This window comes from Cricetulus griseus, chromosome 6, assembly GCF_003668045.3.
Source record: "Cricetulus griseus strain 17A/GY chromosome 6, alternate assembly CriGri-PICRH-1.0, whole genome shotgun sequence".
Lineage (NCBI taxonomy): Eukaryota > Metazoa > Chordata > Mammalia > Rodentia > Cricetidae > Cricetulus > Cricetulus griseus.
The window spans coordinates 137,430,998-137,450,126 of NC_048599.1; the positions used below are offsets into that span (position 1 = coordinate 137,430,998).

At 50.3% G+C, this 19,129-nt stretch overlaps 1 protein-coding gene across 2 annotated transcripts in view; it reads right to left on the bottom strand.

Moving 5' to 3' along the window:
* Positions 1-855: 855 nt before the first annotated feature.
* The window catches only part of Nacc2 (NACC family member 2), a 67,253-nt gene continuing 48,979 nt past the window's right edge, over positions 856-19,129 (bottom strand). For both annotated transcript variants that reach the window (XM_027422925.2, XM_027422927.2), the window contains exons 3-6: positions 9,417-9,581; positions 7,320-7,425; positions 6,703-6,800; positions 856-5,643 (exon numbers count right to left, since the gene is read on the bottom strand). In XM_027422925.2, the coding sequence (XP_027278726.1) occupies positions 5,129-5,643; positions 6,703-6,800; positions 7,320-7,425; positions 9,417-9,581 (884 nt within the window). In that variant the 3' untranslated portion in view covers positions 856-5,128. The remainder of the gene's footprint in view (positions 5,644-6,702; positions 6,801-7,319; positions 7,426-9,416; positions 9,582-19,129) is intronic.

Genomic DNA, 19,129 nt, shown 5'->3' on the forward strand with positions numbered 1-19,129 from the left:
CTATACAGAGAAACCCTGTCTCGAAATGCCCCCCCCCCAAAAAAAAGGGGGAGCCAGAGACTGGGATGGACTCCTATCAGGTGACCAGAAGTGGTCCTGGGGAAACCCTCACAGGGTGTAAAAACATTGAGCCAGCCATGGGGTTTGGGAGTGGCTTTTTGTTTGGTTTGGTTTTTGGTTTTTTTGAGACTGGGCTTCTCTGTGTAACAGCCCTAACTGTCCTGGAACTAGTGCTGTAGACCAGGCTGGCCTGGAACTCAGAGATCCAACTTCTTCTGCTTTCCAAGTGCTGGGATTAAAGGTGGGCACCACCACCACCCATCAGGAGTGGTCATCTTTTAGAGTGGAATGCACATAGCCAGGGTTCAAGGTAAGACCCCGGAGGCTGCTTCTAGGACTCTCTTCAGAGGTCACATTAAAGCCAGATGACTGCTCATCCCCTCAGAGCCCAGGCTGAGCCCAGCAAGTTCTTGAAGACAAGACAGTGAGGAACATGGGAGACCAGCTGCCAGGCCAAACCCCAGAAGCCCAGCTCAGTCTGGATAAGCTCCACCCACATGTAGTTGCCCTTCTGCCCACTTGGGGGCAGGCCTGGCCAAGGGGAGGGGACAGAAGGAGCCACACATCCAGAAGAGGACAGGCGGGTGGGCTAGGTGAAGAGGAAGAGCCACTTTGTTGACAAGAAGTTGAATAAAATCAGGACTCAAGCTAGGCAGTGGCACACTCCTGTAATCACTCAAACAGGGACTTTTGGGGTCAGGTAGCTCTGTGTTCTTCCACAGTCAAACCTCTTCCTGGCTTCCCTCCCAGGACCCCTCACCCCAATCCCACTGCTCAAGCAACGTCCGGAAAAGCTGGGTTTGAATTGACTTTATTATTCTGTAAATGTGAATTTTACAAAGCGCTTTACAATTAATGATGACATCCTTTTGTTTGTCATGGACTTCCACCTCTGAAACAGCTCTGAGCACAGGCTCATAGCTCTTGGGTTTCCCTGGTCAGCTTGCCCACAATTGCCGTGGTTTTAGTTATTGATACAATGTTGTCAGCCATGGCTACAAAGTAACAGTCTTGTCACTACGGGGTCACAGCACAGAAAGAGAGGAGGATGCTGGAGGGACAAAACAAAGGCCTCCTCCTCTCCAAAACAAAAGGAAGCCAAGATGTGGCATCTGCTCTAGCTCAGTGGTTCTGTGAAGCCCTCCTTAGAGGTAGGGGAGCAACTGATTTTATTAACTTATTTTCTAACAGTCATGAGTTATGATGCTACTTTAACCCCTAGACAGTGCCTTCAAAACAATCCTCTCTTAGGTCCTTTTCTCCAAACATCCCACTGAAGGGACGAATGTTCTCCTTGTACCCACAGCCACCCAGAGCATTCAAGTCAAAAATATTTATACATTTGATACTTTTTTCTCTTTTTGTCTGCTAAAAATAGTATTGCAAATTTTGGCTTCTTTTGACATAAAAATCACAATCGTGTGCAAAACACTTGCAACGATGCAACGAGGCGACTGATGGGACACAAGCAGAGGCTACTCAACCAGAATGCTTTAGGTCCTGCATCCTTTTCCTTTTCTAGGAAAACAAAACAAAACAAAAGCAAACACCTTTGCCATTCTTACAACACTTTGTACCAAGCCCTTCTTCAGCAGCACAGGCTGGGATGGCTGATATCACGCAGAACCCATAGCAGCTGTGGCTAAAGTTGAGATGTTGCATGCTCACCATTCCAATTTGGGATCCACAGCAAACAGATTCTAAGAGTGTTCAGCTGGTTGGTGGGCCATCTGCCATTTCTACTTCAGCTACGAATGACCACCTTTGGAGAACCCAAGCAGGGCACAATGGGATGGGGTGGGGCAGGGCAGGACAGGGGTAGCACTGGACACAGGAGGTTCCTGCTGTTGAACCAGGTAGCACCAGGCACCCCACAGTCCCTGGAGGGGACAGTCCCTGCTAGCTTGCCAGTCCCTCATAGACCCTTCCTTCTACCTTCCTCTGGGCTCTAAACAAAAGCCACACAGCTAGTTTTCCTGGAGGCCCAGACCTGCAGTCACACTATGCAGGACACTCAGGTTCTTGCCTCGATTGCCTTTCACACACCGCTGCATCCACATTCAAGGGCAAAATTAAGACACCAAATCAGACACTAGCTGGAGCAACTGGTATAGAAAACAAGACAGAATTCAAGTACTGAGACAGCCAGGCAGGCAGGCAGCCCCTCCAAGCTCACAGTATCAGCCCTGTCTCTGGTCCCTTGCCCTGGACCCACTGTACTTGGTCCTGGCTGCCTCCAGGACGGTTGTTTGCTTGGGGAGGGCAGAAGAGTGATGGCTCGATCCAGCCCTGCTCAGCAGCTCCAACACAATCCGGTCCCAACTGTCCTCATGGCAAAGATGCTGATGTAGCAAGTTTCTACAATAGACTCTACATAGTATATGCATATTGCTAGTAGTCAAGCTAGGAACAGAGGTGCAGACATCCGACGAATACTGAGAGGATCTCATTTATAGGGTCTGGACAAGTCAGGGTCACGTGGCAGGACAAGACAGCCCCGATTCTGGAATTAGTCATCTTGTAAACAAAGGAGGGGGAGTCTGGTTTTTTAAATTGGTTTTCCTTGGAAAAAATAATCAAAAGATGCTAAGGCACTCTGGAAGGCCCCTCGGAGCCCAGGCCTGCCACCCGCCTGCCTCGCAGTACATTCAGGATGCAGAGGGAGTGCCCCCCCAGCAGGTACAGTCATTGGCCATGCATGTCTGCAAACGCTCCCCACCACGTCCACCATGGGACACATTAGTGCAAAACGCTCTGCCTGGCCCACCTGGGGCACAGGGAGAGCTCAGAATCCATTCACATTTAATTAATATTATTGAAGTTTTACCTATAGCTCTTGCCTTCCTTACCTAGAACGAAACAGATGGCAATTATAAACATTAAGGGACAGAGGTTGAGGACATTGTGCTAGCCCGAGCAGTGGTCAGACATTCTGTGAGGCCACTGACTCCTCCATTGGCCAGTGACACCCTCCCTATGCTGGCCCAGGGTGGGGACCAGGCCCATCTTGGAGTGGAGGGATGAGAGAGAGCCCTTCTGCCACCAGCCAAAATAGGTGGGTCTGTCTCCCAAAGGTCCCCAGGGGTGGTCAAATTAAAGTGCAGATTTGGGTGGGGAAAGATGAAGGAAGATTCCAGAGGCAAAGGGCACAGCCCCCCGCCCCCCAATCCTGCCATACCCTCCACAGTTCTATGGTCTTCTCCCAGCACCAGGAGGGTTTGGTCCAAGTCACTAAATGGCTGGCTGGGGCTGCAACCTACCTAGGACTAAGATGGGAATGGGAGAGGTGAGAGATCCATCTCCGGGTGGCTAGTTCCAGAGTTGGATATTAGCTAGCCTCTGTACTTGCCCCAGGAATGCAGGCCTTGGGTTACCAAGGAGCAGGGAGAGGGGCTCAGGTCAGTTCCCATGGTGCCTGCCATGATGTCCCTTTCCCTGACCACAGGTCTTTCAGAAGAGGAGGAAGACATGTACTTATAGTTAGCACAGTATGGGGGATACCTGTGAGGCCACTCCAAGGCAGGGAAGTGCCAGCAAAAGGGGGGGCACAGAAGGAGTCTAAATTGCACCTCAGGCTCTCCTACCATGGCCCTCCAGATGGGGAAAGACTGCCCAACCTGTGGGCACACAGGGAGGATATCATAGGGCAGCAAATTAAAGATATATAGAGGGACAGGGAACATTAGACCTTTCAAGTTTGGAATCGTAGGTGTCCTTGGGCACTTCAGGAGCTGCTTGGCTTTGCCGGTAAGCAGGCATTCTCTGGACAAGAGTCCAAGAAGAGACATTTGGGTAAGTGGCCTCAGGAGTATATCCCACACAGCTTCAAGCCAGCCAGCTGTCCTCAAAGCCCCTCCATCAGGTACCACCCTCATGATTTTCTAACTTTCTGGTCCCCAATGAGATCCACACTTGCCTACTACTCCAGCCCAGGCCTGTGCCTGCTGCCAACTACACAGGTACCCACAGTAAGCAATAAGCGCACCCCAGGCAGCAGAGTCCTGCTAGCTAGGCCCACAGGTGCTGAGCCTGGCTGTATATGGCTAGCTGTTCTTTCCTGGGCCCCCTCTGCCTCCAATGGAGGCCAAGCTGGGGGTCCATGGGCCTGTATTCACCCAAATCTGTGGTAGACTGGGGACAGGGACATTAGTCCCTCACTGATTTTTTTTTCCCTCTGTTGGAAGGAAAGTCTCCAAACCACAAACAAAATAGATCTGAACTAAACAAGCAAACAAGCAAAATCCCAGAGTGGCTGGGGAGGCAGAGAGTGGTGATGGCAGCCATGGCCAGGGGCATGGAGACCCTGGGGGGGGTCAGCAGGCCAGCCGCTGGGGGTCTGGGTGGAGCAGAGTGAGAACAGGGTATGGGGAGAACACCTTGTCCTTCCCCCACCCCCAGGTGACCAGCCACAGCCACTGCTGCAGGGCCATCATTGGTCTCTGCACACACGTACATGCATACACCCTCACTCTATCATATTCTCTCTCTCTCTCTCTCTCTCTCTCTCTCTCTCTCTCTCTCTCTCTCACACACACACACACACACACACACACACACACGTGGCTTCTTGGGAGGAAGGAAAACAAGAGAAATCTGGCCTCTGGGGGCCCAGCACTGCCCCACTGGGGTCCTTATGGGTAAGAAATGGAGTGTCATATCTGCCTCTCCACCCACAGGCCACTACTACCCCAGCTTCCGCTTTCAGAGCAGGAGGAATAGGAAGGGTAGATGAGGCAGAGTTGGGGCCGGACACCAAGACTTGGTGGCCTCTTCTACCTCCCCAAGAAGGGGGAGGAGAGCACTACCATGGGAGACTGAGCTGAGGAATATCAAAAAGTCGCCCTGGGACCTTCCTCCCAGAGTGTGGCCAGCGGCCTAAATGTTTACAGTATAATGAATGCGTTTGTTTCCTTCATCCATTTTAAATACAGGCAGAATAAAAATCACATTTTTGTCAGGCAGCAGTAGCAGTTCAGTAGGTAAGTGGCTTGATCACATTTGTTTGTATTAGTAACGCATGCAAGCAGCTTTAGTACTCGGTCCCTTGTGAGTCGGCCTTGCCGGCCCCTTACAAGGTCCCTGCATAGGTGCCCTCTGGCCTTCTTGTTGCTGTGGCCACTGGTGTCTGAGGCCTACTGGAGCTGGTGTTGCCCTGCTCAAAGGCCTGAGGGGGGCTCTGGCCATCAGCAGGCAGTGGCTCAGGGGCAGCCACCTCCTGGATAACCGAGCCTGCCCCATCCACCTCCTCACTAGCCTCAAAGGCAGGGTTGGCTGAGGTGCTCAGATCGACGTTCACAGCATCAGTTCTCAGAGCCACAATGGTGGCTGCATCACTTCGTCGCTGCTCAGCATAGATGCGCTGCTCAAACACCTGTGAAGCAGCAGGTGGGAACTCAGGGTCCAGGGGCAGGCTGGCGGCTGAGGCACCCATGACGGTACGGTACATCTCCACACCCTCTGGCAGCATGGACTTGATCTTGGGCAGCCAGCGCTTTCGGACACGGCGAGCATTGGTACACATGTCTGCAGCGATCACGTTCATCTCGCTCTCCTTGAAGCTGGGGGCGAAGTTCTGACAGTACACTGCAGTGAGAAGGAGGAGGAGGAGGTGGTGTAAGAGTAGCCTCGCCCCTCATTGCTTGGCCCACTGCTGACCAAGTGTCTACAGAATCAAGGCGCCCAGGGCTGGACTGTCTGCAATCTTGGTTCTCACTGAGATCCTTTGATTTAAAGTATCAGTCCAGAAGTCACTCTCTCTTTCCTAGGCCCAGGATTCCCTTGTGACTCCTTGGGAAGGTGTGTATGACAGTAAGATTAGTCAGCTTGGGTGCCCACCTCCACCTACAAACTGGGACAGGTAGAGGGTCTTCCCCACATGGGGACTTACCTTCCCAACACCCTCCCTGGTTTCAGACACAGCAAACAAGGAGGATGATATCATCAACTAAGCAAAACAAAAACCTACCAGGAACTGGAGACCAAGGTCAGGCCCAGGTCCCCACAGAGCAGGGACAGGTCCCTGAGAGCTCAGCTTCACGACCTTCTAGCATCTCTGGGTTCTACTGTCAGTCTGTTCCTCCCAATTACCCATTGCTAAGACCCTCCTTCTATAACACTGAATTAGTATCACAAAGGGAATTTCTAAGCAAGACAATAAGACATTTCTTCCACAGGCGGCTGTGCTCTGGACCAGTCTGTGTGTGTTGGGTGGCACAGCTTCTTCTGCATCTGAGGGTACAGGGCTGGGCGGTGGCTTGCCACAGAGATGGACTGGGCTCCGCCCCACCACGCAGGAGCGGGAGGCAGAAGCCGGCCGAACAGATGGCAAAGGCTCAAAATAACCTCAACATGTAAATAAGGGGTTTTGTTCAAAAAGGAAAATTAGATCTATTTCACATATTAAAATAGTTTCGCAGCTGAATTCATCACACTTGGAAACCTACCAAGGACGTTAACACCTCGAGACGGTTTTGCTTGCTGCTCTTTTCTCCCTCCTGGTCCTAGTGCTGCAGGCCAAAGCAAGCACTCAGGACAGGAGCCGGTGGCCCAGAATAACCCGGGGCCTAACTTAGCCTGCCTCAGGCTGGGATCTCAATTCCAGATGGGATTCCCAGACCAGGTGACCCCGCACCACCCACTCACATTTCACAGCATTCAGGACTCGGCTGTCCAGTGGCTTTCGGCTGGGGTCACTGGTAGACGAGCGTATGCCAGTGCCACAGCTATTGGCCAGTGTGTTCCTGGAGGAGAAACAGAAAGGAGGCAGGCTGGTTCAGAAGTGACCTAAGGAACAGGGTTCCCTACCCACACACCAGGTGAAAGAACCCAAATCACCACACCCACCCTGTGTCTCCCTTGAGTCATAGCCAATGTGGGGAGAAGGCCCAGTCTTTCTCTAAGGGACAGCACTCCCGGCTGAGTGGGCAACCTGAGTGACCAGCGCAGGTACTGTCATGGGAAACCCTGAGCCACCTGCGTGAGTTGTTCTTCCTTGGGGAAGGGGCCCTGCTGACCCGTGCACATGGCAGTGTACTTGCGGCTTTTCGCTTCTGGGGGGTGGGTGGGTGGAGGGAGACATAGCCAGTTTTCTCTAGACTGAGCCCTGGAACAAGAGGATGTGCTATCTTCCCGGAGCATTCCCAGGGCATCTCCAGGCCAAGTGTCCACATTAGTGTCAGGAAAAGGCTCAACCCTTTGATGACCAGACAGCTCACAGTTACAGGAAACTCTAGAATCTTCTGCTGTCCCTACACACCTACCTGTCAAAGAAGGTGGCCAGCAGCCTCCGCAGCAGGACCTTGTGCTTCACCCCTGCGCACAGGTGGCAGTTCATGAGCTGGCCACGTGTGATGTAGACCCCGGAACCTAAAGCCAGTAAACATCAACACATGAGGTATTTAACCGTATAAACCTAACCTGGGCTCATGCCCTCTCTAAGGGGATGCCAGGGTCACAAAAGACTGCAGGGAAGCCGGGAGAGGGGCCGAGGGTGAGGTGGGGCCTCTAGGACAAAAGCAGTCTCAGTTCTCACCTGCTGGAAGATGCTAGGGCTGGAGGATGCTAAAGTCAAGCCCTTCCTATCATTCTGCCATCCTCAACTGAAACCCAGCAGGTTTGGGGGTGCTGTGACAAGCCCCATACTTCAATATCTCCTAAACCCCCAGCTTCCCACCATTACCACCACCACCACCACCACCACCACTGCCACCACCGCCGCCCAAGACAGGGTTTCTCTGTATAAAAGCTCTGGCTCTTCTGGAACTCGCTTTGTGGATCAGACTGGCCTCAGACTCACAGAGATCTTCCTCTGCCTCCAGAGTCCTGGGATTAAAGGTGTGCACCACCACCACCCAGATCTCCAGCTTCCTTTATTGTGGGCAAGATGAGAGAGACTACCCCAGCCCTTGCCACTTCCTTAGGAACTTTCTGGAGCTAGCTCTGGCTTTGCCTTTCTACCTTGTCTCTTTTTAAATACCAAAGAGCATCGGGAAAATTTGGCAGAGATGGATAGTAGTCTGGAGAGTCTAACTGAGGCTTCCACTGGCCCAGCACTGGTCTCTCTACCTCATGTGTTCAGGGAAGATCTAGTGCAGGTGTGAACAGGGAGACCACTCTCAGGGATAGACCCCAAAGAAAGTTGGTAATGTCTCAGGAGTCCCTGTAGGATATGGGTGAGCAGAGGACAGAACCTGTGAGGACCAGAGGAGCAAATCAGTGAAGCTCTTGTTTACATGGCATTGCCACAGGGGAAGAGCCCATCATTTAACTTCAGAGGATGGCACAGGTGAAACACCAAATGGTGGCTCTAATAATGAATCCCGACTTATGTGGGTCTCCCTCACCTGGCTTTGTTGTTTTCTGAGACAGGGTTTCTCTGTACAGCTCTGGCTGCTCTGGAACTCACTTTGTAGACCAGACTGGCCTTGAACTCAAGAGATCCACCTGCCTCTGTCCTCCAAATGCTGGGATCAAAGGCATATGCCACCACGTCTGGCTGCTCATCTTATTTCTGATGAACCATGAGCTAAACCTTTTAAGTGGTTTCCAGGAGAGGGGGACAATTGGACAGAATCTGGAGTTTCTGTTCTATTGAGAGAGTAGACCTCAAGAGCTGCCCAGGATGTGGCAGTAGCGGGTGTCGAGTAGAAACAGGAGAGGCTGGCTCAGGGAGGCAGGGCTTAGACGCAGAACTGAGGAACCTGTCCAACTTGCTTGCAAACGAAAAGAGCAATTAAAAGACCAGACATGGTGGTTTATACCTTTAATCCCATCACTCCAGAGACAGAGGCAAGAGAATCTCTGCGAGTTTGATGTCAGCCTGGTCTACATAGAGAGAGTTGTCTCAAACAAACAATCAAAAAGGCAATTAAAGCAAACAGTGTGTGGGGCCAATGGTGTGCCACCCACTTGGACCTTGTTGAATACATGCAAGGACACCAAGACTAAAGGGATGATGTTTCTCAAAAGGCACTGACCTTGAGGGCTTCTGGACTCCACCCTGCTCTGTGAGTTGCCATTCAGATACTACAACTGGACAGTGGGACAGGAGGGACACTGGTAAACTATGCAGCTCGATTCTACCTGTGACCTAAATTAAAATGCATCATGTACATAGCCCCTGCCAATCAGGAGCCTGGCCAGCTTAGGGGACTCAATTAAAATGCTAAATTAATTCAATTGAATAACTCCTCTTAATGACACTTTCTTCTAAAAGGAAATTAGAGGAAATTTAAGATGTTCCTTTTTTTTCTTTCTTTCCTTTTGACTGATTGGTGATGAGTACATTGTTCATAGCTCTGAAAAATAATGGATAGGACATTTGCATACAGTGATGATGATGGGTGGGGCTGCCTCACCTGCTACAAGCTCCAGTTTCTCTCCAGGATCACCCTCCGAGTAGAGCTTTGGGTGGCAGCGGTACCCAATCTGGCTGATGAGGCTGGCAGGCAGTGCCACCAGGTCTCGACGGATGAGGACACAGGAGCGGCTTTCCAGGGGCACCGGCTCTGGCTTCTCTTGCACTAAGGCAAAGAACTAACCCAATTAGGTGGGAGTCTGTGGATGGCCCTGGGCTGCTCTGTGCCTGCCCACCACATTCCCTAAGGCCCAGGTTAGAAGAAACATTCTGCATCAGTCTGGGGCTAACCTGAACTCATGCCAGCCAGCCCTCCACACTGTACACGCAGCATGTCCACCTCCACATCCAGCCCTGTCCTACAAAGATGTCTGATAGCATGAATGGGAAGACAGCCAGTAAGGAATGCCTGCCTAGGCCTGACAACAGGCTGCCCAGGGTGAGAGGTGGTTCCCCGAAGTGTCTACCTAATGGGTTATGGGTTAGGTGGAAAGGCGTGCTGAAGGGGAAGCCAGGACGCATGTGTTGGAAGCAGGCTACAGGACAGCCTGGCCAGAGATGTTGAAGCTGCAGGTGGAGTTTGAACTCAGTGGCCTGCACCTTTCAGAGAGTGAAGCTGCCAGTTCTGCTGTCAGGAAAACCCATGGAAGAAGACAGGCAAAGAAACACAACAGGATCCCAGGCTCTCCTCAAAGGGGCTTTATGCAAGAGGTAACCAGACATGATTAGTCCTACTTGATAGGTAAGTATATGGGTGTCTTAGCACATTCGGGGATATAGCCCCTTGAGCTATTTTGGCCTGGCACAAAAAAGTGCTCCTAAATATTTGTCAGCAGCAAAGCCAGGCAGGCTGGCATCCCTGCTGTCTGGGAATGTTCTGGCAAACCACTTCTGGAACAGGCAGTTGGGTCCAAGAGCTCCTCTGTACCTGCAGCTCTGAGGTTGTACCCATGACACTGGCCCACAAAGGTGGCCCACGGGTATGAGTGTGCTCCACAGAGTGTAGGACACAAGTTAGCCAGCATCAGCATCCAACAGGCAAGAACAGCTTCTTACAAGTCACAGAAGGCTTGGGTCAAGGCTCCTTAATGAGGGCTATCTGCTGGGCACCCTATGCACTACAAGGCTGAGGAGGACCTGTGGTCCTAACCCCAAACCTGCAGTCTTGTCTCAGTCCCTCCATTCCCCCTCTGCCTCTCCAGCTCCCTTTCCCAGGAGGCCTTGCACTTGGGCTAGTCTTTTAGTTAGTCCTTGGCCCATGCTCTCATAGGCTACAGAGATTGATAGTAACACATACAGCCAGCCTACTCAGACAGAGGCCACAAGTGTCATATCACTCTCTCCTGTGTTCCCAGAACACAGGTTAGGTCCTGAGAGGGAGACCTGTCCCAAGCCAGCTGTTCCCTGCTGTTGTGTTTCTACATTTGTGTGTATTATGTATGTGTCTATACACGTTTATGCATGTGTGTCTGTGTATCTGTTTGTGTCTGTATCTATGAATGTATGTGTCATGTCTGTATCTGTGTGGTGCAGGTAGGACTTGGCCCTAAGACAGCTAGAACCTGTTGGCCCCACAAGCTTAGAGTCTGGCAGGCTCAATGCAGGTGGCTCAGACTTAGGTCTTGCTCTGAGGCAACTCCTAGATCTGACACAGGTGCACCTGGTTGTTCCAGATGGGCTGGTTCCCTGTCCCTCCTCACAATGACTGCACAGTAGGGACTCAAAACACTTCTCAGCAGGGGGCCACTGTGTAGGGGCCCCATGAAGGCAGATGGCAAGAGAGGGCCCTGCATAGGAAGGACTTGCAAGTCATCTTGACATCCTGCTCCTGAGGGAGGTGTTGGGGCACTCATCCCCAAGGGCCAACATCTGTGTTCTGAAGTGACCACCCACACCCTACAGGACAGTGAATCACTACAGGAGAGTGCAGAAGGGGTTCAGGCAGAGAAGGTGGGAAGCCTATCTGTAGCTCAGCCTTGTCCCCAGTGTCTGGAGTCACAGAACAGAGTCTCCAGGGTGCCTCAAGCTCACTACTTTTGCTGCAGCTCAGGGTAAGCACAATCCCACCTTCTTCGTCTGAGGGAGTCCCGGAGTCAGTAGACATTCAGTGAAGACAGAAGCCAGGAAAATGGAAGCTGCTCAGACGCAGACCCCTGCCTGGTACCAACTGGTGGTCAGGCTGGCCAGGTGGCATTTCCCAACCAACGGGGCAATGGAGAATCGTTAGAGTCCGGAATTACCCAGAGACTGAGGGAACACATCAAACAATCCGGATGGTATTTTAAAACATAATTATCCGCCCCCCGCCCCCCCTGCCCCGCCTGCTGTGATTACACATGCAAACGAGCAGCGCCAACGCTGTGCGCTGTGCGTGGCATTTACATAAAGAGTGTTCACCAACAGAAATAATTCTCCATCCGCAGCCAGCGCTCTCTTGAGATGTTTTTCTCAACAGCAGAAGTTGTGCTCCACATGAACACCCCTCCCCAGCCTGGCTCCCCAAGAGCCAGAGACTGTCAGCCCAGAGCCCCAAAAAACCTCTTCTATTTCTGCCCTGCCAAGTGCTGGATGCTGCCAGCTAAAAATACCCTAAACTGAGCCTGAGCTCATAGAAAAAGGTGCTCTGAACTCCTCTGGGTGCCTCCGCCCCTTCCCCGGGTCTCCACGGGGTGGCTATGGTCACCACCTAGGCTACAGCATTAAGATGCAGCTAGTTGTTAAGGGAAACTCCAGAGACTCACTCGCAAAGGTTAGGACTGGTACTGTTCCAGGTGTGCTGGGAGTCAGTTGTCCTTGTCCCCTCCCCACCCCCACACAGAGAGATGACTGTGAGCTGAGGAGAGATCCTGTGGTCAAACGAAGTTGCCTGCATCCCCGTCTCAGGTACAGCAGACTTCAGTCATCCAGGACTGGCCCCAGTGGTATCAATGCCACTTTCACATTCCCCAGGCCAGGTGAGAAGACTCTGGTTTCTAGGACTGAGCATCCTAGGGAGAGAGCATGTGAGACATACTTAGCTGTCCTATGAAGAGCTGACTAACCACTTGCTGAAGTGCGGTCACTTCCCAGACAGCAGAAAGATTTGTTATAATGGTGCCCCACAGACATCCAGCACTGCTCCTCTCTCCAGGATCAGTAATCCATCCTCCTTAGGTTACACCAGGGAAGCAAACTGGATACTGGTGGTCACATGATATGTGGGTTACATTCCAGGGCTCTCAACATGGTCACCCAGGAGGCCAGCTAGCCTCTGAGGCCCAGCAGTACCAAGTCTGGGTGGCAGACACACAGGGACCCAACTCTCCAAGAAGGGCTCTGTGCTGTGCTGAGTGAGTGAGATGAACCAAGTACGGAAGGTCAAACCTGTGAGATTTCACTTTTGTCGGGTTCCTGGGTGCAAACCATATGGAACCAAGAGGCAAAATGTGGATATTGTAAGTGGGGAGTCTGTGTCAGTTTGGGAAGATCTCAGGAATTTCTGTGGAGAGGATGATAGTGATGGTTGAATAATGTGAATAGCACACTAAAAATGACTGCAAAATATCACCTCATACTCCAGGTATAAGCACATTTAAAAGGAGGAGGAGGCTGGGCATGGTGGCTCATGCCTATAATCCTAGTACTTGGCAGAGACAGGAGGATCAGAAGTTCAAGGTCATCCTCAGCTACATAGCAAGATTGAGGTCGGCCTCATGAGACCCTGTGTTAAAAACAAACAAAACAACAACAACAAAAACAAAAAAGAAAAAAAGCACTTTGGGTGTAGCTTAGTGGTAGAGTGTATTTAGCTGAGAAGAGGCCCTGCAAAAGAAGGCAAGGGAGAGAAGGAGAGAGGGAGGGCAGATCCCATGCTGATCTAAACAGGTCAGAGCTGCAGCCAGGCCTGGAGAAGGGGATTCCTACCTACTTCACAGACTAGATGTATACAACACCCCTCAGAATACAGAATCAGAAAGTGAACACTAGTTCCTAATTGTGAGCAGGAAAACAGGAGCCCATGAGTTAAGAAAAATGCCAATCCCCGCTCGAAGACTTACCGTAGCACTGCAGTCATCAAGACCACATGGTACAGACAGACAGACCAGCTCATCCCAGGTGGTTACACTGGTGTGAGCCAGTCAGCAGAGCTGACTTTTACAATCGCCCCAAACCAAAGCCAGGGCCACCCTCATTCCTCATGCAGAAATGACTCAGAAGACTTTTGGAAGCAAACAGTAGGAAAAGCCTGTTCTTGGGTTTGGCTAAGAGTTCTGATATGATCCTCATAGCACAAATTCCCAAAACAACAAGAAATGACAGTTCTTCAAAATAAGAAACCAAGACAAACAAATAAACACTTACATGAAAGAGTAACAAAACAGGGTGGCTACAGATGGGGAAAAAAAGAAAACACTATGAAAACTCAACATTTAAAAACAGCAACAAACAAGGGATGGAGAGATGGCTCAGTGAGAGACGGCTGCTCTTCTAGAGGTCCTGGGTTCAATTCCTAGTGTAAGGTGTATGAATTAAAGTTACGAAGGTCTGAGGATAAAAAGGCTTAAGTGATGATAAAGTGAGTTGCAACATTAAAAAGAATGAAAATATGTTTCTGATTTCTCTAGTTCTCATGCTACTGTTCATAGTAAAGTTCTACAATACCACTATACGATCATAACTACAAGGTCAAGAGTAGGGTGCTTTTCATTGTCCTAAAAAATATCTTTCAATTTTAAAATGGTAATGCTTTCAGCCAAGTTGCTTCTAACATGAATATGCTGCTAATGTGTCTAATGCTTATGTTTCCACAAACTCTAAGGATTCTTCTAAGTTCCAGGGAGCTGAATTGGATCCAAACAAACAGGTCAGATTCACTCCAGTTATTCAATCCTCCCCTGGTCCCAGGACTCCCTTCCCTCATGTTGGGACTCCTTGGGAACCCCTCCCTCATCTTACAATCTTCCTCTCAAGTGACAGGACCTAAGAAAATTTTTTCTAAACTTACCCTTGTCCTCTGCTCTGCCAACATCTTGCCAGGTCTAAGAGGTGCCAGGGAGTTCCATACAGCCTGGACTGCAATGAAACAACCAGCTACCCCAGGACGTGGCAGCACCCCAACCTTCTCAGGTCCCCCAAAGATGGTCAATGCCCCCCACGTCAGCAGGAAGCAGTCTTGAGAATTCGACACCCTTATTCCTTATTCTGCCGTGTCCAACACCCCACCTTCTTTTTTTAATAATAAGTAAAGGTGGGATTGAAAGGTTCAGGCATTATGCTGGCCTGCCTCTGTTACCTGTCAGAATCCACTCAGGCAGTACCCGGGTCAGCCCAGGGTTCCGTGGGAACTAAGTCTGCATGCAGGTGCAAAGGACCCCTTTAATCCCTGCCCATTTATGCTCTCTCTTTACTCTCTCTCTACTCTTCTCTCTGCTTCTGCTCTTCTCTTCTCTCTGCCTCTCTATGGGGACCGGCCATGGAGGTCAGCCATTTACCCTGTTTCTCTTCTCCTTTAGTCTCCCTACTCTGCTGGGCCCATAATAAACCGATTAATATATCTAATAGTCTCATGTCTCATCTTGCGCCTTTCTTTCTTTTTTTTTTTTTGTTTTTTTTTTTTTTTGAATTTTCGAGACAGGGTTTCTCTGTGTAGCTTTGGAGCCTATCCTGGTACTCACTCTGTAGACCAGGCTGGCCTCGAACTCACAGAGATCCGCCTGCCTCTACCTCCCAAGTGCTGGGATTAAAGGCGTGCGCCAACAACAACCGACTTTTTTTTTCTTTTTCTTTATTTCTAATTTAAGCAAAAATTTTAACACCCAGCATACACATGGAAGCTCACAACTGGCTGTAACTGTAGTCCCATGAAATCCAATGACCCCTTCTTGTGTGCAGATGGACATGCAGACAAAAGTACCCATATGCATAAATACATAAATAAATAAATATTCAAAAACAAAACAACCAAGTCTCTGTTTCAAAAACAGGCAGACACGTAGAAGGATAAACAGATGAGAATCTGCACTGGTAAAGTGCTTGCTCAACATTCAGTCAAGAAATGAAACTGAGGCTGGGTGTTGGTGGTGCATGCCTTTAATCCCAGCACTCGGGAAGCAGAGGCAGGCGGATCTCTGTGAGTTCGAGGCCAGCCTGGTCTCCACAGCAAGTGCCAGGATAGGCTCCAAAGCTACACAGAGAAACCCTGTCTCGAAAAGCCAAAAAAAGAAAGAAAAGAAAAAAGAAAAGAAATGAAACCACAACAGAATACTATCCTGTTATTTGAAGTCAGGACCTAGAACTAACCATAAGGCCAAGTGCTAGTGAGGGTAGAACATGGAATCCTTGTGTCATCAATATGAGAGCTACCTTAAAAAGCAGCCCCATGGAGACCAGGGGAAACCATTGTCCACTTCTGCAGGCCCCAGCTTGGCAGGGAACCAGTCTGGCAGTGAAGGGGTTATACTCAGAAAGGACACCCACCGAACACAGTGACCATGGGTCTTAGGAACAGTTTTACAGGGATGAAGAGCAGGAAGCCAGGAGGAGAGACCTCACAGGTGGTGAGGTGGGTAGGCTGTTAACAGACAGCAGGTCTTGGTGACTGATGGCTGAAGTCAGGGTGTGGGAGGTACTACCTGTGCACCCAGGCAAAGGGAACCCTACAGTCCTGATGTAGGGGACAGTAAGCCATGCCTGCTAGAAGCTGGCTATGGATAACTTACTATTGTTTATGGTTGGGATTGGAAGGAGGCGTTCAGGCTTGGACACCTCTTTTCAGATGACTTTAGGGTTTAGCTAATATAGACATAGTTAGGATGTGTCATAACAGATTATTGTACCTTCTTGTATTTCACCTTTATGATTGCTAATTTTGGATACTTTACACTGTTAAGTTTAATCCTCTTTTAGACTAAAATGGGAATTGTAGGGGACAGTAAGCCATGCCTGCTAGAAGCTGGCTACAGGTGTGCCTGACCACACCTGTCAGGGTGTGGTCAAGGTGAGGTCAGGATGATGCATAATAGGTTTTTAAGGTGTTGCAAGGCACATGGGGAGCCCCTTCTCTCTGGCCTGCCTGCCTTGCTGCCCCTGGCACGCTCTGGCTTGCATTTGGCTGGTGTTTATCTAAATAAAGATATCTTAACCATACAGACTACGGATGGTCTCGTAATACCCTGATCTTCACAGAGGACTGTACCCCTACCCCCACCAAATACACACTTCCTGCCTAAAACCAGCCAGGCCTAGGTCCTGGCTTAGGAACTTCCTGACAGCCAGGGCCTAGGCCAGTTTGTAAGATAGAGACACTCAGTGTGGTTCTCCTTCCTCTGGGTACCACCTCTTCACCCAATGCTGAGGGTGGGCTCTATGGTTCAGCTGGCTTTCTGTCAGCTGGGCCAGGCAGTTGCTTGCTCAGCACAACCTGCTAGTCGAGGCCTGTCATCCTGTAAGGGCCTAAACACACTTGGGCTTCACCAGCACAGGCACTTCCTGAAGCACTGTCTCTTCCACAGCTTCCAGAGCCCTGGAAAAGGAGAGCAAATATACTCTAGTTGCCAGGAGGGACTCTCTGTGACAAAAGTCGGACATACCAAACATTACCTGGACATACCCATTTCACAGATGCCAAATGTGAGGCACATCCATCTCAGATCCAAGGTGACGTGGCATGTTGGAAATACAAGAACACAAGTTGGGTAGGAGAACCCAGAGTGGACAGCAGATGTGGGACCAAGGGGTGTACACACGTTCATGGCTGATGTAAGCTCCCAGGCAGAGAACAGAGGTGAGTGTGGTCTCTACACTCACTGTGTTCAGCTGCCGGAGAAGACTTAGGCAGTAAGGGTACACACTCAACAGCTCCCACAAGAGACCCATATCAGACCCGGTGACCAGGCTTCTGGATCTAAGTGGCCACCTGGGCTGTTTTCAGGACCCTTGTGGCTCCCATGAGTGACCTGTGCCCCGTCCTGCCCCCCACAGGCTGGCCAGACTAACATGGCTGGTACAGCCTTCATACCCATGGTTCCAGCCAATGTTCCTCCTGAAAGCCAAGCTTGCCAAGCCCTAGTAGGTGGGGTGGCTTTATCCCCAAGAGTCTCTGGCACCTGAGTCCAGCTGAAGAAGGCTCTCCGTCTCTCTGTGGGCTACCTTGGTAAGTGTCCTCATTGCTCTCTATCCTTCCATGAATTTTTTCCATTTTGTTCAATGACACCCCAAAGACACACAATACCACCCACGCACAAGACAGGATGTGACTTCCTTGACGAGTGGCACAGAGAGAACAGGCCATGGTCACACAAAGGGCGTAGATCAAAGTAAAGATTGCTGTGTGTGGAGGTAACCCCAGGACACGTAATGAGTCAAAGCCAGGCACAGGGCTTAGCTAATACCTCACACTTACGTACATATACACACATACAGTTTGGGCTTGGAAAAACACCTAGAATGTGGTACCTATGGATGCCCCAGGGAACAGACTAGCAAGCAAGTAATCCACCCCAGAGACCTTGCTTCAGCTATAGAGTCACCAGGGCAAGAAGAACTTCCATGTGGAGAACAATTATAAGAACTGTGCTTAAAGGGGGGGGGGGGGCTTGTTTCAGTGGCTAGGATTAGGGACTAAGATGAAGGACAGAGAGCATGGTGGGGCACCAGGCACAGGGCAGGGAGACCTGGAGGAGGCACGGGACTCAGGGATGGCATTCTGAGCATCATTCTACACCCATCCCTGGTGTCTCTGTAGAATACTAAATAGCAAGGATGCAGGACAAGACTCCAAACAACAAGAGCCAAGACACAGCTTGGTGGTTTCTGTCCTGGGAGGAAGACTGGATGTCAGAGCCTGCCAGGGCAGTTCTGGCTTCCAGCTGCAACCCAGAACAGCCATGGCTGAGCCTGGGGCTCAGAACACAGCCTGTGCTGGCCCACCCAGGGCCTCTCACCACAGCCTGGGAGGACCAGCGCCCAGGCCTCCCTTGGAACAGCTGCTTCCAAAATGTTTTTAACTAAGGTCCAACTATCAAGAAAACAATACCAGTAAAACCAGAAAACAGCAGCAAATGTATTAGACACAGACCGAATTATTAAAAACAATCAAAAACAAAAAAACCAATCAGCTTACAAAAAGACATTAGACCTGACCATCAGCATATGTGGACTTTAAGATCTGTGCTGGGCATGCAGAAGGGAGCAAGGAATAAAACTGGGAGCCTCAAAGAAAACCAGAATCAATATGGGAATAAAAACTGGCAGCAACTAAAATCATGACCCAGAAGGATGGTTTGAGGAAGAACTACACAGAGCAGACACGATTTGTGAACTGGAAAATAATTCAATACGAAATACTCAGATGTAGGAAGGAAAAGAAAGAAGAAACAGAAGTGACAGAGAACAGGGGCTGGAGAGATGGCTCAGGGGTCAAGAGCCCTGGTTGCTCATAGAGAGGGCACTGGTTCAATTTCCACACCCCCATGGCAGCCTACAACCCTCTGTAACTCCAGTTCCAGGGACGCCCCCTTTGGGCCTTCATAGGCACTGCACACACATGCAGCCAAAACACTCAAACACATGAAAACAATTTTTAATCTTAAAAAAAAAAAAAAAGATGGACAGACAGAGCCAAATGGGAGACATATGGAGAAGCTGGGCCTCGGCAGCAGCCTGGCACTGCTGGCAATGGTGCTCCTGAGGGAAGAAGGAAAAAAGGCTGTTGTGCTCAAGGCCAGTGCCAGGGAG